The following is a 24487-nucleotide window of genomic DNA, read 5'->3' on the forward strand; positions in this document are numbered from 1 at the left end:
ACTTGATAGCAATCAGTATCTCTGTGAATTTGTGCGAGAAACTCACAGCGATAAATACGCAGCGAGTCTGTACGTGTGAACAGACCCTAAGCAGTCATCTCTCTTGTGTTATTGAGCTCATGACCAAACAGTCACTTTAAGATGAAGAACAAAAATATTCTTTATTAATCCTTTATTTAAAAAATGTAATTGAAGAAAAATCCATGAGACGTATAATAGAGTGACACAAATATATCGACAAAGGAAAAGACATAAATGATCATCTTGTAATATAGGCACAGTACAGTGGGAGAAAGCCACAGTTAGTGTTGAGTCAGAAAAGTGTCCGTGTTCGGCTGACTGGCTAAACCCAAATGATCGGCCTCAAACTCCCGGAGAAATTGCATGCCGCCATAGGGAGTCCTGGAAAACATGGATACAGCCATTGTCTGTCTGAACACGGACACTTTTCTGATGTTTGCTCAACACTATCCATGATAGACAGGGCATGCTACACATTTAGGCTTACTGTACTTTGGTGCCGACTTCCTCGCAGCCTGCGGCATCTTATTACATCTTCATCATATCTTTGCTTTCTTGAACATTGATTCTTCTCTCACATAAACTCAAGTCCTCTCCACAACATCAAAAAGCTCACATGAACCTCTGTCTAGGTTGTCTGGAAACGTAGATAGCTATTCAGAGAAACTATCGGGGTAGCAAACAAGGGGGGGGGAATTGTAACTGGTTTGGATGGGAAACAAGCACCAGACTCTTCTGTCCTGAGCAACAAAACTTCACCATTTTGATTTCTGCTCTGAGGCCCCTTTACTATTTGTTTTCCAGTGGTTTTGGCTGCATATGCCTCTTATGTTCTAACATATTTCCAGACTTTGCTCGTATAAGATGTCTCCGTCTCTATTCACCTTTTGATAACATTCTTTTGCCTACTTCATCCTCTTAGCCTGTATTCTCTGCCCAGCGTATAAAGGGGTTGTCTGACGATTTAACCTATTTTCAACTATCTAAAAAATTAACAGATATGTAAGTAAAGTTATTTTACCACCTTTCTGGGATCTTGCATGCTTACCTTCTGATTTTGATGGAAACTGCTTAGTTGTCTGGAGCCCAACTTCTTGTCTGGTCTACATCTTGTAATGGACACTCTAGCCGGGAATTCATCCAACTTGCCAACTCTTATCCCTTTTCCACTACACTTTTTTGACTATAACTTCTCCCAAATAGTGGAAGGAAGATCCATTTGGGTGAATTTGTGCCTATAGTGCCCTGTACGCAAGATCATGAAGCCTGTTATAGGATGTATACCAGACAGGATGTTGAGCTGAAGACAACAGACCAGACAATTTGCGTCAAAAACAGAAGGAACGTATGAAAGATATATACTATGGGGGAGATTTATCAAACATGGTGTAAAGTAAAACTGGCTCAGTTGCCCCTAGCATCCAATCAGAATCCACCTTTCATTTTCCAAAGAGTCTGTGAGGAATGAAAAGTGGAATCTGGCTGGTTGCTAGGGGCAACTGAGCCAGTTTCACTTTACACCATGTTTGATAAATGTCCCCTAATGTGTTCATTTATTATGTAGTTAGAAATAGGTTTCATTGTTGAACTACCCTACCCTGACAACAGAGCTACAAGACCTACTTTCTGTCTTATATGAGGGTTTTTTTTTCTATTCTGGGCACAAGGTGTGGCCTTAAGATATCTAAAGTGGTCATCCACTCTAAGTAAGACCTAAGTAAGTCCTTTTGCATAGACCACCAGTTATTAGGTGTCATCTGCAAGAAAAATTGGCAGGTGTTTAGTTCCCCTGCAGCGCCACCAGAGGGGAACTGAAGCATTACATGATGCTCATTAAAAAACCAATAAGCTTTCCACCTAATTCACAGTGCTGGGTCCTCCAGTGAAAGAGACACTCTTTGTAAGCTGATCTTCACTCCTACTGATTGATGAAGGTTTTTTTTTAAGTTTTTCTTTTTCTAAACCAGGCATCACCTCTCGTAAATTGCAGGATGTCTTACTGGTTGATAGCCGAGACAATAACATACAAATCATAATAAAAAAAAAAACTCTTTCTCTGTTACTGTTATACATTATGGCTCACTTTTCTACCTATACAGCCCTAATAGCCTAATAGAAATAGATAATCTGAATCTGTATAGATGGCACAAAACACTCCACCAATCATCGTTCCTAATACATCTAGCATTTTGTAGTGAGTCTGCCTCATTACAGTTATTATATTCCAAGGAAATCATAAATATACAGAAGAACAAGGAGCATTTTGCCAAAGTTCTAAGACCCCCTCTCTATAGGCCTTTTCCACATGGCATCCTACAGCTCTGTGTGTTGTGTTGCAGTAATAGGGCATCCATAGAGGGGCACAGGGGTCTAACTATATATCCAAGGTGTGACCTGTTAGTGCCTGTTCTAACCTACATGCATTGTTTCTGGGGGAGAGAATCACCCACATACAGTATTGGACGGAGCATTATATGGCAGTATGCAGAATTCCTGCAATTCTTTTTATAATACAGAGCTATAGGGGACTATGTGTGCTTCCCATAGGACTCCTATGTGTGAAGTCCAGAAATTCCAAATAATTCTGATTTTATGTCATGGCAGAGCTGAGTTTTTGATGAAAAAAAAAGGATTTTTTTTTTCAGATTATCTCTCCATTAATTTTCATACATTTGCTCAAATACTATTAAAGCGTTCATTTATTTATTTTTTTGTTCAAACCCCCAATGCTGCAATTTCATTACACATTGTGTACAGTTCAATGTATTATATGTGATCCGATATCTCCAGCTGGCAGATACAGCTGAGCCGGTTGGGCCCGTCGTGGTCATCTAGGGATGGCTGGTGTGAATAGACTTGTCGGCTATGGTGGGGTACCAGTTGCAGGTTCCACCTCTCCGTTTAATACATGCGTGCTGTTTTTGTAGCGTCTCAGTTATTTGCCAGTCTGTCCAGGTACACTCCAGATCTTGCGTGTTGCTATCGCAGCCTTCCATTGGGCAAAATTTTATCTAAATATAAACCATTAAATTTAGGCTTTGGTGGTATAAGTAACTGTAACAAAATCAGTGTAGAGATAGAACTGGTGTACACAAATAGAAGGACTATTTTTGATTAATAATAATTTTTATTGTAATACTGTGAGAGGTTTAAAGGGGTACACCATAGAATTTTTTTTTAATTAGCTGGTTTTAAAAAGTTTTACAAATCTGTCAATTAATATTATAAAAAAAATACTATAGCCAAGTACTTATCAGTTTCTGTATGCTCTACAGGAATTGTGCTATTTCAAGTCTGACATGGTGCTCTCTGCTGCCCCCTGTGTCCATGTCAGGAACTGTCCAGAGCAAAAGGAAAAGAGGTGTCAGCAGAGAGCACCATGTCTGATAAGAAAACTCCACTTCCTGCAGGGCATACAATAGCTTATAAGTACTGGAAGAATGGAGTTTTTACCACCTCCCGATGACTAGTTATTCCGTTCCTGGTGGTTTTTAAACCAGTGATTTTCCTGAACTGCCAAAGCTCTTAGTAGTTTGACATGTTACAGAACCCTGTTTTATGCTGCCTGTGGTTTGTGCAGCATGAAACTACTGTCTGGTTCCTTTTAAAGACAAGAAAACTTTTTTTCTTACTGTGATTGCAAATGGTCCCCTTACATATAAGGCCAGGGCTAAACAACTATACTGAGCCCTACTGCTTCCCAACACTGGTAATACTATACCATAATTTGTTTTCTATATGTATGATTGGGGTCTGATCTCTTAGACCCCTACCAATGTTTAGAGTAAAGGTGCCAATTCTGGTCAGTATTTTTAGGCAAAATCAGGAGTGGAACCAACACAAAGAAAAAATCTCAATTCTTGATTTTTAGGATCGGTGTGGATCCCAGAAGTTACACCCCCACTGATCATAAAAGTAATCCCAGTGATGGGCTATTTAAGGAGATGGGAATACCCTTTGACTCTACTTATTCTGGTTGTCACACTCTCACCCTCCTGAACTGGACTTACAGCACCATAGGAGTCAAAATGAACCCTCAATAGTTTTAGAGAGCTTGAAAGGTGAGGAAATGAAAGACAGAATAAAAGTAGAGAGTAACACAATTGTCTATTATACATACATATGATCAAGGTTCAGATGTAGAACGACTTATCTGTGCTCTGCTTGCGGTGCTACTCTGTTCTTACAACTTTTATTACCGTCTAAAGGAGTTACAGAAACTCCCACAGCCCACATAAACAAGTCTTTAAACAGGAAGCAGTAGGAATACACTTACTTTACACGCACAGCCCTGCTGATACCCCAAATGGGGCTGAGTGAGACTCTTTACTTGGAACGGGGATAGACTGTCCCAGGTGGAAACAAGACCACACAGGTTGATGCGGACTCTGCCGTCATAAATGCTTCCTTTAAGAAAGCAGACAAAGAACTTTAATAAGATGCACAGCATATAAAAAAGACTGTTAATCCATTAGAGATGTACATAGATGTCTCCTGGACAGAGACATATCGGTACATAGACACATTACGTTTTATGTATCCTTTAGACCTCATCTCATTCACATTATACAGAAGCCCCAACAGAGGTGAAATAGGACCCTCTTATGGCTCTGGTTAGGTTAATGTAACTCTATGGAGACACTTCGAATGACTGTTGCCAGTTCCCCCAGCACACCTGCTAAACAACCATGTGAACACTGACTTTGTACTGATCTTACGTTAAAGGGGTTATCTAGCGTTAGAAAAACATGGCCACTTTGTTACAGAGATAACACGACTCTTATCCCCCAGTTCAGGTGTGGTTTGCAATTAAACTCCATTCACTTCAATGGAATTAGGTTACAAAACCTGCACCAAAACTGGAGAGAAGAGCGGTGCTATCTCTGGCCATGTTTTTCTAATGTTGGATAACCCCCGGTCCAGACCTTCATTGTCTGCTCTGCCTATTACTATAAAACGGACATGTGAGAGGGAACCTGCCATCACGTTCATGTTGCCGAAACCACACATCATCTGTATGGTCCTCGATAACTCTCACTGCCCATCAGCCATGATAAATAGATCTCTCTTTGTTTGGGGTATAGGAAAGGATTTACCAATCATGGACAGCCGGGCAGGCAGAAGCCACAAGAAACATTCCTTGGCTTCCCCTGGAATATCTCTTACATCTTGAGTATTATGCATTAGAGAATGTAGTTAGTTCTCTTTAGTGGTGGTTCCTAATAGCCAGAATTCTATTACATCTGCATCCATGGACATGTCCTGTCGGATGTCTGCATCCTCTTATGTGATACTCCTTAGTAACCCTCTCCCCAGTGATGTACCATTCCACTGTAGCCATTGGATGATTTAGCCATTTGCCATGATCAAAGCAAATAATAAAAAAGAGCATGGAAAAAAGAACTAATAAGTTAAAGTGTACCTGTCATTTAAAATAACTTTTGAAACGTCATCAGGCATGTCAAATGTTATTATCACAGTACGTCTCACTGCTGAGACCTGCTGTGATCAGGAGATACGGCCAGGGAGAGAGCGCAGCAGCCATGCGATCCACTCCCCGGCCAGACACTAATTCTGTCAGTTTATCATCATTACAGTCTATGAGGCTAAACTGTCAGAACTAGTGAGTGGATCTCGGTGCTGCCATGCTGTCTCCCCAGCTATATCTCCTAATCACAGTGGGTCTCAGCTGTGAGACCTGTTGTGAACAATACCTTTTGAAATGCCTAATGTCGCTGAATACAAGAGGGTCTTTGTCTACCCATGTGGGTTGAAACATTGCACCTCTGTACTGGATCGTGCTAATACATCTTTGGATTTACACTCATTACAGATGCTGTTGGAGCCTCTTATTTTTAACCCCTACATCACCTATACTTGGGGTGTGTAGATTTACCAGCACGTATCCTTACATTGGATTGTGTTTCTTAGTGCTGTTGGACTTTCTTTTGCTGACATCTGATGACAATTATTTTTTAGGACAATGACTCTTTAAAGTTCTTTTAAAAAAAAACTAAACTATATTTTTGGCGGTGGTCTGGTTTTTGATGGAGAGATGGTCTGTGCATTAAATGTGAGTAGTCACAAAAAGGACTGAAATAATTTTTTGGCCGCCCCAAACTGATAACATTGCTATATATATATAACCCGGTAAGCGGATTTAACATGCCTGTGTTGCTGATCTAAGTGGAAGCATAATGAAGTTTTAATCCTTCACGTGCCATATGCTGATTAGATGCCAAGTGTCTGGCAGGCATTCAAGTATTGTGGCCTCACATCAGTCAGCTCTAGTAGTCCCCTCTACCATACAACATATGATGCCCCCTTTTGGAGATGGGTTTGGGAAAAAGATGGAGCCTACAGAAGGGGGGGGTGCAGAGGGAATGTAATGTAACCTAGTTTCTCTTTAATTATCACTCTATATGTTTGAGACAAACCCTTGGGAGCAGCAACAGCATGGAGAACATTATATAGCAGTACTGAGTAGTGTAAGCTCTTTTCTGCACTCTCTTTCCTTCTCCCTCCTTCCTTCTTCCCTCTCCATAGACTTCTATCGGCAGTGTAACCTGATCTCTTAGCGAAGCTGAAAATCCATATGCTTTATTTTTTACTGATCCCTATTAGTGATGAAGGTAAGAAAGCAGGGGCAAAGGGGTGACAGAAATCAAGCCTAGTAAGAGAAAGAAGCATTTTTTACTGAAAACATATGCCTTATTCACACATCCATAGTGCTGTAAGCAAATGGTATGGGCAGCCCTACAGACGTGTAGTTGTCTGCAATGCAGGGGGCCTATTCTTAGATTAACAGTGATCCATGCCACAATTGTTGGTCCATTCTTTTTGTGGCACGGATCACGGCCCGTAACACATGCAGAGGTGTGAATGTCAAACCCATTCAGACTAACATCTTACCTCCTAGAATGTATTCGGTTTTGTTGGCCCATTCCAACCGTACTCCACAAACAGATGATTCAGATGAGGTATACACGTAATGTATATCTGTCATCTTCTCAAACACTTTAAATATCTATGAACATAAAATAATCTGGTGTTAGATAAAGAAGAATCAATGTCATTCCTGAAATCTTTAAGAGATTTTTAAATAGAAGTAATTTACAAATGAATATAACTTTATAAAACTAGTGCTGTTTTTTCCCCATAATACATCAGACAGCATGACGGAACCTGACTCGGTTCTATCGGTGTCTGTCGTGTTCCAGATCCGGAACATTGTCATTTGTGGTATTCTGAACATATTATGAAACTGAAAACCAAATATGAAAATAGAGAAGTGAACAGCGCCTAGGAAATGTGCAATACTTATGTGTTTCACATAATACAGCAGTCGAAGGAGGAGAAGAAGCAATACAAAGGAGAGAATGATAAAAGATAAAAATGAAATACCTTGATCACTTTGATTTCATATTGGATTGTACTGTCAAATGAGTCTGTGGAGGGGATCAACTTTTCACCAATTACTTTTGCGCGAACCACTAAAATGATGGAAATGGGAATAATGAGGGTTAGTGTTGATATTTTACATCAAAAGGAGTTAAGCTAGTACATTACTGTGATAAGCAGATATTTTCTTTTTAACAACAGCACCAATTATGAACACAGGCAGTGTCTAGTATTGCAGGTCAGTCCTATTTATTTAAAAATGACCCTAGAAATATTCTATAATATCACCACCAGTATTCTAGCAGTGTAATTTGTTTCATCCCAGCTCCCTTGCATCCAAATGAGTTGAACCTTTAGCTAAGTCATGGGCTCCCCAGTGTGCCAACCAGTTTGTACATGCTCCGCTATGAAGACAAAATGTTATCCTTTCCTCAGTGACTGATTTTCCATGAACTACAGAATTACACCATCACCTATGCTCTTTTCCTGGCAGCTCTCAGACCCCATCACTACCCTCCAAATTTTGCATTTCCAGCTCCTCTTGCATCTTGTTCCTTTTCTTCCCTAAATTGAGCAGAAGTGCAGTGATGTAGTAGGTGAGTCCCTCTGATGATTAACTGTAGTTATAAATCTCCCCTGACTTTCGCTGCTATCTGCTGTGTACAGGTTAACGCACGTGTCACATGAGATGCAGCTTCACACTGTTCTCTTCAACTCCCTGTTTCTAAAAACTGGCAGGAAGAAACCAATCAGAAGAAGTGGTAAAGCTGCATCTCATAGGAGTACACTGAGACTATTGACAGACTTAGGGTCCTATTACAGTGAGCGATTTTTAACTATTAACGACTAACGATAAAGGATCGCAAACGAGATTGTTTATCGTTAACCTGAAATCATTCACCATATTACACAGAACGATGGTCGTTAGTTACGATCGTTACTATGATCGTTACTGCGATCGTTTATTCTTTATAATCCCAGCAAAACAATGGACAATGTGCAATTACACTGAACGATTAGTGAGTTAATGCAGAACTTGAGCAAATGAATGTGGAATTACAGCGAACGATTAACAATAATTTTAGGTTCAGATCTAAATCTACGATCAACGACATATGAACGCTTTTTCGATTGTTGCCAGCACTTACACACAACGAGTATCATTTAAATTCGGACGATATAACGATTTTTCGCACTATAATCGCCCTTAGTAGACAGACGTTCTGTGTCACTGATTCATTACTTTCTGCATTTAGATAGAATGTGATGAGATTCTGCACCCTCCTCCTTGGCAAAGTCAGAGGTATCATAAAAAATGGGTGGGAGGGGGTGACCCTTTTATAATCTGATGTTATAACCATAAAAATCTAATTTTCTCTTCCAGCTCAGTTAGCTATGTTTTTTGTCGCTATCACACACGCCATGGCAAAGGTTACTTTTGCAAGATTTTTGCAGCTTTTGTTATGTCTGGCATGTACTCCCCGATTCTCGCACGCATTAGTATGATGGTTGTCTTTTTTCATACATTTTAGTCACATTTATCAGCCCAGACACATTTCTAATGGACAGTAAATGAGAAGGCCGCTTAGTTATGTTCTGCATAATTAACTCTGCAGGCGATTAGAGAATAATTAAAGCAGCTGAGGTTATTGCTTCATTCTGTAAATGGAGACATATGTCTATGGTATAACAAGTACTGCCTCTTTATTTATAAAAAAAAAAAGTTACTCTGTAAACACTTTTCTAACAATCATTACCTTCTATAACCTCACAGTACCAAAGCATCTGAATGAGTACCGCCTGCCACAGACTGACTGCACTGGGGTTTACAAGAGGATGGTTTTAGAGGATGTTCACAGCTATACAGCTTTATATCACTATGGAAAGTAAAATTGCTGATTTTGCGTGCAGTGGGATAGGCCAATAACTACCTCAATACATACAATACACCATATTGGAACCAGACTAAATCAATAACACAGAAACAGTTGTATTGTTCATGGCTTTCATTGGGCACACCAAGTAAACATCCACAGTGCAGGGAGAAAAAGACAAGCGATATTGATAAAGGGGGACATTTATCATCATGCACTATGAAAAAGGCACAGATTTATGTGCAAACAAGGTGGTTTCTGCATAAATCAGCGCCTTTTCCATGGTGTACGCACTGCTTGGCTAATGGGTGGGCATGGGGGCACAGCAAGGCGGTAAGAAGGTGTGGCCTCCACCCCTACCTGATTTATCATGGTTTATTTTGTCATGCCAGTAATCCCCCCCCCAGCATTTTTCTGGTGTAAACTGCAAAAAAAATCCACCATGTCTTTAAATTAAAGGGGATTAGAAAAGCTTGGCTGCTTTCTTCCTTAGGCTGGGTTCACACACAGTATATTTCAGGCAGTATTTGGTCCTCATGTCAGGTCCTCATAGCAACCAAAACCAGGAGTGGATTAAAAACACAGAAAGGCTCTGTTCACACAATGTTGAAATTGAGTGGATGGCCGTCATTTAATGGCAAATATTTGCTGTTATCTTAAAACAACGGCTGTTATATTGAAATAATGGCAGTTATTTACTGTTATATGGCGGCCATCCACTCAATTTCAACATTGTGTGGACAGAGCCTTTCTGTGTTTTTAATCCACTCCTGGTTTTGGTTGCTATGAGGACCTGACATGAGGACCAAATACTGCCTGAAATATACTGTGTGTGAATCCAGCCTTAAACAGTACCAGTGTTGTCTCCAGTTTGCATATGGTTTTACACCTCAGTTCTATTGAAGAGAACGGAGTTACTGTAAATTGGAGTTCCGCAGGGGTGGTGCTATTTCTGTAAAAAAAGCAACCATGTTTTCCTAGGCCTGGGCAACCCATTTAAATTAAAGAAGTGGTCTAGAAAAATACTAAAAAAAAAATAAAAAAAAATTGTGGGCAAATCTCCCTCAGCAGTTGTGTCAAAGGCTGAAATCAAGTTCTTGAGCATGCTTTTCTGTAGTTATAGGTGAAAAATGTAGTAGAACGGGTTCATCATTGGAGCTGCCACCATTGTAACCATTGCAATCCAATTGTTGCATCTGGCCACTAGAACTTTGTCTGCTGCTAGCTTTGTCATTTTACCAAGATATGGCATCCCAACACAACAAAACCAAAACAAGGTTTATATCTTGGTAAGTACAAAAAAAATATATATATATAAAAAAAGAAAACTTTAGCTACAACCTAAACTTATCACCTAAAACCAAGAATGACCACAAAATCTAAAACTGTACCTGTAAATAAAGTTAATAGCATCAACTTTACACATGGAACATATACAGCAGACATGCAAAGGCGTCGACACCTTTGCATATTTTGAAGCTTCACCTAGTGGATTTTTTATGACTACTTAGTAATCGAAACTTGTTGACATACATTTAGATAGTAAACATTTGCATAGGTGTTTTAATAATGAACACTGGAAAGCTGTGTGTACCTATCGGGCGTGTTGTATTAAAACTACAGAAACTCTCTCCCCTTTTTTGTGAGTTATCGGGCGTGTTGTGTAAGTCTTGGTAATAAACATCCCGTAATAATATATTGTCATGTGCCGACAAATGATCATGTACTGTATAATAGTGGCAGAAATAATGGCTGTGCAGTCTATCAATTTATTTAAAGAGAATACCACATACTTATTATGTATTGTGGCTGCATCCATGTTTTCTCCGGACTCCCTAGGATTGCATCCAACTTCTTCAGCCACCAATATTCAAATGATCAGATTAGAGCATGGTCGAGTAGTGCTTGTCTCATGTCTGTGCACAAAAGCCACCAGTGCCTGATAGTGTTCCAGTCTAAGCTGCTTTAAGTACCTGCTGTACTTTAATAAAAAATAAACAGTGCTTCATGTTTGCATTATGAATATGTGCATCCACTCTACTGCATGAAAGGAGACTGGCCTGATTCGGCCAATTATCGCTCCATGAAGTAGAGACAACAATCAGCCGATGATCGTGTTATCGGCTGATTGTTTATTGAGGTGCAAACCTAAAATCATCGGGCACCCACCGCGCATCGCTTCGTGGAATAGCAATGCGCGGCGGGTGACCGACGATTTCACAAGCACCATACTTTACCTAACCATGCTGCAGGTCTTCTCCTGCTCTTCTTCTCCCAGTCCCGCGCGCAGCAGCAGCTTCAGAGCGGCCTGTCTGAACTGACAGACCGCTCAGCAAATCACTGGCCAGGACCGCCGCTCAGACAGGCCGCTCCGAAGCTGCTGCTGCACGTGGAACCTAGAGAAGAAGAGCAGGAGAAGACCTGCAACATGGTTAGGTAAAGTATGCTGTTTAAACAAGGGCTGCAAGGACATTGGTAACGATGTCCCTGCAGCCCTTGCTAAACGATTATTGGGCTGTGTAATAGGCCCAGTAAACGAGCGCCGATCTAGTAGAAAGGCGCTCATTTACATTAATGATCGGGCCCCCATCGGCCCATGGAATAGGACACTAAGGGTTGGCACACTTACTGCCTATACTGACCGAACAATGGCTCCCAAAAACAGTCTCTCACCAGCTCACTGACTCATCTTCAGTTTGAGGCCTATTATACGGGACGATTATCGTGTGAAAAATCTCTATATCGTTCGAATTTAAACGATAATCGTTCTGTGTAATTGCAGGCAACAATCGAAAAATTGTTCATATGTCGTTGATAGTTGATTTAGATAAAATCATCATTAATCGTTCGCTGTAATTCCACATTCGTTTGCTTAAGTTCCGCATTTTTTCACTAATCGTTTAGTGTAATAGCACATTATCCATTGTTTTGCTGGGATCAGAAGGAATAAACGATCCTAGTAAGGATCGCAATAACGATCATAATAACAATCGTATCTAACAATTATCGTTCTGTGTAATACGGTGAAAGATTTCAGGTTAACGATAAACAATCTCATTTGCGATCGTTTATTGTTAATTGTTAATCGTTAAAAATCGCTTTGTGTAATAGTACCCTTATTCACTGTCGAGCCTTGCTGTATCGCACCTCTTGCACCCACCAGCCCTTGACACGGAGGCACAACAACATAAAAACAACTTAAAGGGTGACCCAATTTTGTGCAAGTTGAATTAGTGGGTTACTCTTTTACAAGTTGTGAGCAGTAAGAAAAGGCAGACTATGTACAACCTTGGGGCCTCTAATGCTATCCTAGTAGTTTCATTAAGCTTTTTTTCCATGCGTATTGCCAAGAGTTACGTGTATTCACCTGTCAGATGTTAAGCACAGATTGGAATTTCTGATATGCGATATTTGATCCAAGACTGTACCCTTGCTGACTTGGCCGCTCTAAAGTCATAGGCGCCTATTTATTCAGGCCGATGTCAGACATCCTTGTTCTAGAGCAGGTTATATGTTTAGAACATGACTTTGTAAGATATCTGGCATTATAGAAATTTTTACCTGCAGGTGTCCTTGGTGATCATGAGTTTTTTGGGGCAGCATGTACTGCGGCGTCTTTATTGAGTATATAGAACCTTACACCCACATCCCGTACATTTGGTAGCGGCTGTTTGGAGTTTTAAAGTGTTGTCTTTTTCAGTAAACAATGAAGAGGCTGCAGTGCGATTGACGGGACATTAAGAGTCGTCCTCCCTCCAATCCAATTTTCATAGCCAGCCATGAGGTTAGGCCATCAGTATTGAGATCTCCTAAAACCTCTCTAAGGTTTCTACCAAAATGCTTATTCTATCATATTTCATCCCTAGATTCTCTAGTAGGGGATAGGTGTCCGGACAGCTAGTTTATATACTTTTTTTTTTTTTTTTTGGAGAGAGATTTTTAGAGTTAGTGTTTCACCTAAAGTCGGTAGACATTTGATTGATGGGAGGTTTCGACTGACCCACGTGGAGATTAAAAGCCCCATCTAAATGGTTGAACTCTGATGGTGCTCATATACTTTATGCTATGGTTAGCCAAACCCTCTGCTGGTGGTGGGTTCAGCGGACAGTATAATGTGTAATTCACACGGTAACAGAATCCCAGCCCTCACGTAATGCTATGAAGAAAGTTGTGTTTATTCACATATGTGGTTTGCTGCACGCGTTCCAACCACCAGGATCCTGTTGAGAAAGACCATATGGTCAGAACGCGTGCAGCAAACCACATGTGTGAATAAACACAGCTTTCTTCATTGAAATACGTGAGGGCCGGGATTCTATTACTTCGTGAATTGGTCTATTGTTCCTTGGGTACCTCGGCCTGCTGGAGTGCCGATCGCTGGTGTACATAGTATAAGGGGTAATGGCGCCTCCTGACTTGGATATAGGGTGTCAGCATGATATATTTTACCTGCCTGACCAATTTATTCTGGGAATAAGGTTCCTATTAGACAAAGCTATTTTTAATGATTAACGATAAATGATCGCAAACGAGATTGTTTATTGGTAACCTCAAGTCAGTCACCATATTGCACAGAACCTAACGAGATTGTTTATTGGTAACCTCAAATCAGTCACCATATTACACAGAACAATAGTCATTAGTTAAGATAATTTAAACAGTTGTTACTACAATTATTTACTCCATCTGATACCAGCAAAAGAATGAACGATGTGCAATTACACTGAACGATTAGTAAACAAATGCGGAATTATGGCGAACGATGAGTGAAGATTAACAATGATTTAGGGTCAGACCTAAATCAACGATCAACAACAAATGAATAATTTTTCGATCGTTGCCTACAATTACACAGGAAGATTTTAAAATTTTAACGATTTTCCACACGATATTCGCCCCGCGTAATAGAGCCCTAAGCCATGGCCAGAGCAATTTGGCTGCAGCTTACTCCTCCCTGTAGAGAACACATGAAGGCTTAGTTGTGTCGGAGGATGGGAGACATAACTGTCTTGTTCGGCCGTCAATCACTGAAGGTGAAGGTGCACCTTAAAGAGTCACTGTCGTATTTTTTTTTTATTATTATTATTTTTGCAGAAATCAATAGCCCAGGCGATTTTAAGAAACGTTGTAATTGGGTTTATTAGCCAAATATGCCATTATCTACATTTAAAAAGCCTTTCCCCAGGCCCTCCCCTCCCTCCTCTTTTCCATTCACTGCAAAAAATCAGGAAGTTGTGACTTGTTGCATCAGACACAACCCTGTCTGGTCTAGGGAGAGGGGAGGGGGGAGGAGGGAGGAGGGAGTTAGCCGACAGCAGAAAGCTGATAACAGAGGATTACAGGCACAGAGCTGGGTGAACGCTGTAATCCGAGCTCAGAGAGGTCAGTTGTGACTGTCAAGAGTATATAAAGGGTGAGGTATTTGTAGATTAACTCTTTGTTGTCCTGTTTTGGTCTTTTATTGAGCTCTCTCCATAGGAGAACAATGAAGACAGGGGTGAGAGCTTCAAACTGCTTTTTCATGATAAAAATGCATTTTTCAGTCAATAAACCCAATTACAAAGTTTCTTAAAATTGCCTGGACTATTGATTTCTGCAAAAAAAATTTCATGACAGTGACACTTTAAAGGGTAACAATCACCTCCCTGAGGGAGGGTGAGTAAGCCCCAGTAACTTACAGCTGCCAAACACACCTCTCCAATTCTGTGCCTGGCAGTTTCCGGTGGGGCAGCATTTTCAAACGTACCGGGGCCAACTGACCCTCCACCAGGGAGGTGATTGGTTCTCTTAAAGACCAAATGGATTCCTGACCTAACAATTCATGAGTTCCTGTGAACAACCACATTATAAGAAAATGGGGGTCTGGGGATCATTTGCTGATTGGGTTTATAACATTTTTGAATATTTCACATAAAATACTATGTTTGTTCTTCTAGATTTTATGACATGTGTAGTGAGTAAAGTAAGCTGTGACCATGCCCTCCTTGCCTCCTCAGAAATACTTCTGATGAGCCCCGAGGCTTTGGTCATCCTGAGACTTTTTTTCCTGCAATCTCTTGGCTAGAGGTCTAGGGAATCCTATATTAGATCCATGATTTAAATTAAGTTGCTGAACAGGATTTTTCGTTGTTCTGCTGTCACTTAGTGACAGAGCCAACATTGCTCATCTCACCCCGCTCCCCTTCTCCCGTTCTGTTCGGATTCTTAAGGCTTTTACTGGGTAGCTGGATCTGTTTTGTAGCTATGCATGTTGTAAAGGAATCAGACAGACAAGACAAAAGAGCGCTGACAAGGAGAAGACAGAATGTCACACCACTAATCACCCGCACAAAAGTGACAAGGAAAAGTGCTTGGCCCAGACTTAATTAATTTCTCTGCTTACTTCTTGTAAGAGAATCTAACATGAATTCCGAGCCTTCTCCCAAGACTTACTCGGGTAGTTGGTGACTGGGGCTCAGCAATATTGTAGTATGGCGACCCCTGGGAGAAAGCACAGCAGAACAAACACATGCTCTGTTTTGCAGGAGCCAAGGAAACCTCTAGAGTTAAGGCGCAAAATTACACTTCAGTATATACATGTATTAAAGTGTACTTTTTTTAATTAAATTTTTTTTTTTTTGTTGTTGCAAAGTGTTTATTATTTATGTTATTGATTGAGATTATAAAGCGATAGATAAAACAGTGCGTTTTACATTATATAGGCACTTCTGTGGCCAAAATATCAATAGGAGAGTCCCTCCAAAATGGTGGTCTGTGATGGAACATGACAGCAAGTGTTCAGTTCCCTTGCAGTGCCTCCTCAGGAGAAATAAAGCATTGCATGGTGCCCATTAAACTTACTAAGCTGTATGTATAAAGCAAAGTTGTGCAGAGATTGGTTTGCATTATAACTAGAGATGAGCGAACCTGGAGCATGCTCGAGTCGATCCGAACCCAAACTTTCGGCATTTGATTAGCTGTGGTTGTGGAACTTGGATAAAGCCCTAAGGCTATGTGGAAATCATGGATATAGTCATTGGCTGTATCCATGTTTTCCAGACAACCTTAGAGCTTTATCCAAGTTCAGCAGCCCCAGCTAATCAAATACCGAACGTTCGGGTTCGGATTGACTCGAACCCGGTTCGCTCATCTCTAATTATAACAACTACCATGGTTGTCATTCAGCAAATCATTTCACATTTTACTGTTCATATCATTTTCTTATTGGACAGGAGGGAATGGTCTGTGGTGCATATAGAGCATTTCTACACTGAAACTTTTTTTGGTGGATTTAAGATTAGAACTGAATGGCAAAAATCTATTTTCTTTAGTAATCTGTAGAGGAGCCCTAAAACTCAATAGAGACCAGTAACTTCAGTATTTATAAAATAAGGGAAGTTGGGAAGGAAGGTAAATGATGCTGCCTGTGTGAACAGGCGTAGACATTCATCTATTTTACTGCATTTATTATCAGGCCTGTATTTAGAGTTCATGCTGCCCTAGGCACTTTGCACGCAGAGGCAAACGTTGCTGTACATGCATGGTATATACCCTGGCACTTGGGTGCCGCTCTGCTTGATGCCCACTGTTCTCATCAAACAGACGTGATGGAGGAAGGAAGGAGGCCGGGGACGTCTTAGTTTGGGGACCGCTTCTGTCCAGTGTTGGACTGGGGTACCTGGGGCTCACCAATATACAACCAGTGAGACACGACATGCTGACCCGCTTCTTTCCTGAATTCATCTGTATCTGTGACAAATCTCAGAACACCCTCCATTTATACAGCTCTCAGGGTATGCTGGGAGTTGTAGTCTCTGAGAGGACAACCCTTTAATAAATCACTGTGTGCAGAGTCTCCTGGTGGCTGCAATCTGTGGGTGACAACCATCAGCCCTGAATTTCCAGCAAAACATCTGTCTACAGCCGCAGTTATCATAGGATTGTACTACTTTACTACAACTCCCAGCATATCCTGAGGGCTGCAGACTGTCAGTACATGCTGGGAGTTGTAGTGCCTGCAGCTGTTGTAGTTGGATCCTAGGTGCATCATACACTGGATGCTTTGTGGCATATAAGAATACATAGATCTGTGGGGGCTCAGTGCAGGGAAGTGACCCCAGAACATCACTGATAGGGGATAGAACAAAAACATCTCCCCCTATATCTTATTAGTGATGTTCTGGGGTCACTTCCCTGCACTGAGCCCCCACATATCTATGTATTCTGATATGCCACAAAGCATCCAGTGTATGATGCACCTAGGACCCAACTACAGCAGCTGCAGGCACTACAACTCCCAGCATATCCTGAGGGCTGCAGACTGTTCTGGGAGTTGTAGTGCCTGCAGCTGTTGTAGTTGGGTCCTGGAGGCGTTGTGGGAAATCAGAATACATAGATCTGTGGGGGCTCAGTGCAGGGACGTGACCCCAGAACAGCACTAATAGGGATAGGGGGAGATGTTTTTGTTCTATCCCCTATTAGTGATGTTCTGGGGTCACTTCCACACACTGAGCCCCCACAGATCTCTGTATTCTGATCTCCCACAAAGCCTCCAGTGTATAATGCACCTAGGACCCAACTACAACAGCTGCAGGCACTACAACTCCCAGCATTTACTGACAGTCTACAGCCCTCAGGATATGCTGGGAGTTGTAGTGCCTGCAGCTCTTGTAGTTGGGTCCTAGTTTAAAAGTTTGGGTTAGTGTACTGTAGTGACCGCAGGGCTGTGTCAGTACACTATATACAATACACTGACCCATTGAGACCCCAATGGTACACAGGCTCTGCACACTATAGAAGTGATTACAGTGCAGTTACTAATGACTCACAGGTGACGTCTTCTCGAATTGCTGTCGCTAACTTTTTGCTTTCTTCTCCATCTGGCGCAGCATCATGAAGACTTCTCTGACCATAACTCGTCTGCAGGCGGGCAGCTGGGGGTGACTGGGGCAGGAGGGCAGCTGGGGGTGACTGGGGCAGGAGGGCAGCTGGGGGTGACTGGGAAAGGGAGGCAGCTGAGGGTGACTGGGGAAGGGAGGCAGCTGGGGAAGGGAGGCAGCTGGGGGGAGACTGAGGAAGGGAGGCAGCTGGGGGGGGACTGAGGAAGGGAGGCAGCTGGGGGGGGACTGAGGAAGGGAGGCAGCTGGGGGGGGGGACTGAGGAAGGGAGGCAGCTGGGGGGGGGACTGAGGAAGGGAGGCAGCTGGGGGTGACTGGGGAAGGGAGGCAGCTGGGGGTGACAGGGGGAGCAGCTGGGGGAGCCAGGGAGAGCAGCTGGGGGAAAGGGAGAGCAGCTGGGGGGCAGGGGAGCAGCAGGGAGGGGCAGCTAGGGTGGCAGGGGAGAAGCTGGGATTCAGGGGGAGAGGCTGGGGGCAGGGGGAGAGGCTGGGGGTCAGAGGGAGAAGCTAGGGGTCAGGGGGAGGGGCTGGGAGGCAGGGGAGCAGCTGAGAATGCAGGGGGGAGAGGCTGGGGGCAGGGGGAGAGGCTGGGGGCAGGGGAAGAGGCTGGGGGCAGGGGAAGAGGCTGGGGGGGCAGGGGGAGAGGCTGGGGGGGGCAGGGGGAGAGGCTGGGGGGCAGGGGGAGAGGCTGGGGGCAGGGGAGAGGCTAGGGGCAGGGGAGAGGCTGAGGGTTAGGGGAAGAGGCTGGGGGGAAGGGAAAGAGGCTGGGGGGAAGGGAAAGAGGCTGGGGGGAAGGGAAAGAGGCTGGGGGGAAGGGAAAGAGGCTGGGGGGAAGGGGAGAGGCTGGGGGGAAGGGGAGAGGCTGGGGGGAAGGGGAGAGGCTGAGGGTTAGGGGAAGAGGCTGGGGGAAGGGAAAGAGGCTGGGGGAAGGGAAAGAGGCTGGGGGGAAGGGGAGAGGCTGAGGGTTAGGGGGAGAGGCTGGGGGGGCAGGGGAGAGGCTGGGGGGCAGGGGAGAGGCTGAGGGTTAGGGGGAGAGGCTGGGGGGGGCAGGGGAGAGGCTGAGAATGCAGGGAGGAGAGGCTGGGGGTTAGGTGGAGAGGCTGAGGGATCAGGGGAGACGCTGGGGGGCAGGGGAGATGCTGGGGGGCAGGGGAGAGGCAGGGGGGCAGGGGAGACGCTGGGGGGGGGGGCAGGGGAGAGGCTGGGGGGCAGGGGAGAGGCTGGGGGGGGCAGGGGAGAGGCGGGGGGCAGGGGAGAGGCGGGGGGCAGGGGAGAGGCTGGGGGGCAGGGGGAGAGGCTGAGGGTTAGGTGGAGAGGCTGAGGGATCAGGGGAGATGCTGGGGGGCAGGGGAGACGCTGGGGGGCAGGGAAGAGGCTGGGGGGGCAGGGGAGAGGCTGGGGGGGGCAGGGGAGAGGCAGGGGGGGCAGGGGAGAGGCTGGGGGGGGCAGGGGAGAGGCTGGGGGGGGCAGCGGTTGAGGCTGGGGGGGGGGCGGGGGGAGAGGCTGAGGATGCAGGGGGGCCGGGGGCGGGCAGAGGGGAGAGGCTGGGGGTGACGGGGCGGGCGGCCGGGAGAAGGATGGGCAGGCAGGCTGGTTCCCTCCCCCCATGCAGCGCCGGGGTCCGGGGCAGGTGTTGAGCTTCCGGCACACACAGTGTGACAGAGGCCGGAAGCTCACAGCTGCAGCCCCGCGTTCCCAGATCTTCTCTCCTGCTTGGCGATGACGCCACATCACGTGAGCGCCGCCGAGCAGGAGACAAGATCCGGGACCGCGGGGCTGCAGCTGTGAGCTTCCGGCCTCTGTCACACTGTGTGTGCCGGAAGCTCAACACCTGCCCCGGACCCCGGCGCTGCATGGGGGAGGGAACCAGCCTGCCTGCCCATCCTTCTCCCGGCCGCTCCGTCACCCCCCCTCCCGGCGCGGACTAGGCACCCGTGGGCCGGTGCCTACGGAGTTTTTTTTTTAAGTAATAAAAAAAGTGTTCCCTGCGGGTGCCGCCCCCCGCAGGGCGCCGCCCTAGGCACCGGACCACGGGTGCCTAGTGGCAAATACGGCCCTGTTTATTATTCCAAAGGTGGAGAGGTGGCGCCTCCTTTTGAATGTACAATGAAAGAGTGTAGCAGAATCAGGACAGAGGTTGTTTAAAGGGGTTATCCAGCACTACAAAAACATGGCCACTTTCCCTCACTGTTGTCTCCAGATTGGGTGGGGTTTTGAAACTCAGTTCCATTGAAGTAAATGGAGCTTAATTGCAAACCGCACCTGAACTGGAGACAACAGTAGGGGGAAAAGTGGCCATGTTTTTGTAGCGCTGGATAACCCCTTTAAAGATCACTTACAAAGGTGTCTTAGATGGACCACATATATTTCACCTATGGTGGTGCTGCAGGGAAATTTAGAGGGGTACTCCAGCACATTAAAACTTTTTATATAATGCTACCTTTATATACAACATCTCACCTCACCATGTTACCCCATAGCTCTCGTGTGGTCTCTCTGGGTTCCCTGCTGAACGTTTGCACCGCCATCTCTTATCATGAAGTTGTCTGGGCATTGACAGCCTGCTCAGCCAATCACTGACTGAGACAGGACAGCACCACGGCCAGTGATTGGCTGAGCAAGCTGTCACTGCCGAGACGACTTAGTCTTGGAAGTGACAGTGTTCAGGAGGGAACCCAGAGACACTGCAGGAAGACACCGGGGGAACGCAGAGAGGTAAGGACAAGATGTTTATTATGTTGTATATATGGGCAATATATTAAGAGTGCCGGAGTACCCCTTTAATACTACTGCCAAGTTTTTACAGTGAACACAGCTAGAGGGACTCTTGCGATTTGCGTGCCTAACAAAAACCTCAATTTTCACATGAACATTGCTAAAGTCTTGATAAAGAGCTGATTTCATAGTCCGCGGCCACGCAGAGGAACTGTCCTCATGTCTGTAGTTTTGTAATAGTCTATTTGTTCATAGGTGTGCGGTCACCACAACCCATCCTTATAGAAAAACCTCTATACGTCTATCTTCTTGCTCCATTATCTCTTCTGATGAGGGTCTGAATTTCTAGGCAGATTCTTTATGATGGTTTCAGAGCACCTCACACCTAGTTATTTTACATAAATTCACAATACGTCATTTGTAAGCACATACTTCTGTACAGGCTGACACTATATAAAGGGAAGAGCTCTAAAAGAAACCCGAAGAAGTCAGTGTAAGTGACGATCAGTCATGTTAGGAGTCTGACCCACAAAGATATTCTTTTGGCGTCTTTAGAGCTATTAATCAGTATGCAGCGAGCGCAATCTGCACCATTGAGATGCTAATTGTGAGGTTCTTCGGAGAGGCATGTTGTACATCTACTGTGCACATGGGAAGAGAGCTAAGCAGCCACAGCATGACTTGATGAATTAAATGGACTTTACATTTTCATCTATGTGTCCGACAGCAGGAGACAAGAGTGGAAATGAATATATTTCACCGTGATTTACCGATATGTGTCACAAGTCGCAATGGGAAATTTCATAAAAGTATAGATAGCGGACAGTCTCTGGAATACAGATGCGAGAAACATCGCAAATGATAAATGGGAGCATCGGCGGCACAGTTTGGTGCCAGATCATTTGTATCACTTGCCACGTTACAAATCCTAAAACTAAATGGGTTATTGAACATTACTGAAGCCCCTGTGGTTTTTAGCAATATTAAGGCAAAGATACAGAAACACAATAAGATACAATGTTATCTGTTAGTTACATTAAGCCGCGGCTTACAGAATTTGTGCTTACTGTTTCTCGCAATCCCCGCTTAAGTTGCTCGTATTAAAATGCTAGCGCTAGCAACCCTATGGCCTTTATGGGTTGATATTAAAAACTGCTTAATAGACCAAAGTATAGTTCAATTTCTGCAAAACAACACATTGTGACGACCCCCCCCCCCCCCCCACCTTCTAGCAGAGCTGACTTTGTCAGGTCACGCAACTCTCACCACTTACTTTGCTAGATGTATATAGCGACACAACTGAATTCTTCATCTTATCACAATGCAGCCAGTGCAGCCCCCCCCCAAAAAAGTTTAATGAACAATTCAGCTCTGCTACAACTAGAACAATATTTTTCGAGTCCATGAAAAATAAAAGGATAGAAAATGCTTTACGCTCAATACACACGTTACATAAACAGTAAGTATATTATATAAAGAGACTCACCTGTATCTGTGTTACAGAACTGCTGCTGGGGGTGGGAGATGGCGCAGCTGCATGCCTCTGTCAGCTCCTGAAGGGTTAAAAAGAGCAGAGCGCAACAGAGCAAAGTGTGTGTGAAAGGATTCATGCTGAGCTACAACATGCACCTCAAGCCAAGGAAGCTGCAAGGAGCTCTATATGTCTTCCCTCTGACAGGCGTGGAAAATTCTTCAGTCAGAGAACAGGCTCTTGCAATCTGATGTCTTATTACTATGGCATGTTCCCTTCTTATTTATGGATGAACAGCAGAGGCTCCGCCTTCTAAACACAAGAAAACACCAATCACAGGAGGAAAATCAAGCGTGGTAGTTTCCTGGTACAGGGATAGTTACTGACATGTTGTAATTTCCTTATTGCCGTGTCTGACACATGCATAGGACCTTCTCTTCTTATATATGTATATATGGCACCTTCATGTATGATGGATAGAGGTGCCTGGAGATGGTGATTATTTTCTGTAAGACTATCAGGATTCTGGAGAACTGGTCCCAAACAAGTGATCAATGATGTGTTTTTGTGAGTAGCATCCCCCTTCTATCCCCTCACCGAGGGGTCATATGAATAGGGGTTGTCTGCACAAAACACTCTTTATTATATTTATCAACCTGACTGAGGAGTGTCCACTGTGTTCTACAATTGCGTGTGTATGCATATGTATGTGTGTGTATATATATATATATATATATATATATATATATATATATATATATATATATATATTATTTTTTATTTTTTATAGGGAAACCACTGGAAAAGTATTTTTTTATGTGCATGATATTGCATTAAGAACCTTACCTGATATACAGTGTCACTAGAAATGGTTGGGATTTTTTTATCAGTTGTTAGATAAGGGTTTGTGAGGGTGTTTGCTGTCCATTAGTATACCCCACCTCTATAAATAAGCATTGACTTTTAGGCTGGGATCACACATAGCATTTCAGTCACTATTTGTAGCCAAAAACAGTAGTGGAAACAACACAGAGAAGAACTATAATGGAAAGATTTGCACCTTTTTCTGTGTTTTTCAACCACTCCTGATTTTGGCTGAAAATACTAACCGAAATGTGTCAGCCCAGCCTTAGGCTGGGTTCACACTACGTATATTTGAGGCTGTATATTTGAGGCTGTATAGCAACCAAAACCAGGAGTGGATTGAAAACACAGAAAGGCTCTGTTTACATAATGTTGTAATTGAGTGGATGGCCGCCATTTAATGGCAAATATTTGCTGTTATTTTAAAACAACGGCCGTTATTTTGAAATAATGGCAGTTATTTACCATTATATGACGGCCATCCACTCAGTTTCAACATTGTGTGAACAGATCCTTTCTGTGTTTTCAATCCACTCCTGGTTTTGGTTGCTATGAGGACCTGACAAGAGGACCAAATACTGCCTGAAATATACGTAGTGTGAACCCAGCATTATAGTGTTTGGCCATACACAACTGGGTCGGTTAAATAATATTTCTCATTTCCCATAGCCTTAAAGGGGTTTTCCCATGTAAGACACTCACTACTTTAAGCCAGTTGCTATTTTCCCATAAGACACTCTTTACCTGCCGTATTCGTCGTTCAAATGATGCAGCGGAGCACATGCCAATCTGTTGCTCCATAAGGAAAGCAGGACCTTGATGATTGTTGGGGGTCCCAGCTTTTAGATCCCCACCGCTTAGACACTGTCTTGTGGCATGTGTCATCACTTAGGAAAACCCCTTTAATCTGATCGTATATAAATTTTTTAGCATATTGCAAATCATCTAAGAGGTCAGATTTAGGCTCTGTTAACACATTGGTTATAAGTTTGCCTTGGCAAGTTTGCCACATACTTTTTTCATGATTTCTTTGTCACCAAGACTACTGTCTGCAGTACTATGCTTGCTGTCAAAAATACCACAATTCTAATGGACAACATTAAAGCCAATGGTATCTGTCTGTATTAGTTATCTAGAGGCTTGGAGAGGTTGCCCATTAGCATCCCAGTGTAAGAGCTGCGGCTGGCAAGAAAACAAAAAGTCATGCTCACCTGCCCTGATCTACCCATGCATTCATTCTGAAGGGGCCTGGTTGTGGCTGTGCAG

At 43.7% G+C, this 24487-nt stretch overlaps 2 protein-coding genes across 2 annotated transcripts in view; one reads left to right on the plus strand and one right to left on the minus strand.

Annotated features, from left to right (window-relative positions):
- SYN2 (synapsin II) overlaps positions 1-24487 on the plus strand; it is a 215388-nt gene that overhangs the window by 127777 nt on the left and 63124 nt on the right. The gene's annotated exons all lie outside the window — the stretch shown is intronic.
- On the minus strand, positions 156-22669 carry TIMP4 (TIMP metallopeptidase inhibitor 4). Its single transcript, XM_069967084.1, has 5 exons — positions 22373-22669; positions 7426-7514; positions 6934-7048; positions 4298-4428; positions 156-3032 (listed from the first exon to the last, which is right to left on the minus strand). The coding sequence occupies exons 1-5, from the start codon at positions 22494-22496 to the stop codon at positions 2853-2855; spliced, it is 639 nt and encodes a 212-aa protein (XP_069823185.1). The 5' UTR covers positions 22497-22669; the 3' UTR covers positions 156-2852.

Source organism: Dendropsophus ebraccatus, chromosome 4, assembly GCF_027789765.1.
Source record: "Dendropsophus ebraccatus isolate aDenEbr1 chromosome 4, aDenEbr1.pat, whole genome shotgun sequence".
NCBI classification, from domain to species: domain Eukaryota; kingdom Metazoa; phylum Chordata; class Amphibia; order Anura; family Hylidae; genus Dendropsophus; species Dendropsophus ebraccatus.

Excerpts from the sequence above, each read along its gene's own strand:
- TIMP4 (XM_069967084.1), bottom strand. The coding sequence starts at position 22,496 with ATGAATCCTTTCACACACACTTTGCTCTGTTGCGCTCTGCTCTTTTTA. Across the intron at positions 4,429-6,933 it reads AACCGAATACATTCTAGGAG|GAAGCATTTATGACGGCAGA; the intron begins GTAAGATGTTAG and ends GCTTTCTTAAAG. Across the intron at positions 3,033-4,297 it reads AGCAGGGCTGTGCGTGTAAA|ATAAAATTTTGCCCAATGGA; the intron begins GTAAGTGTATTC and ends GTTTATATTTAG.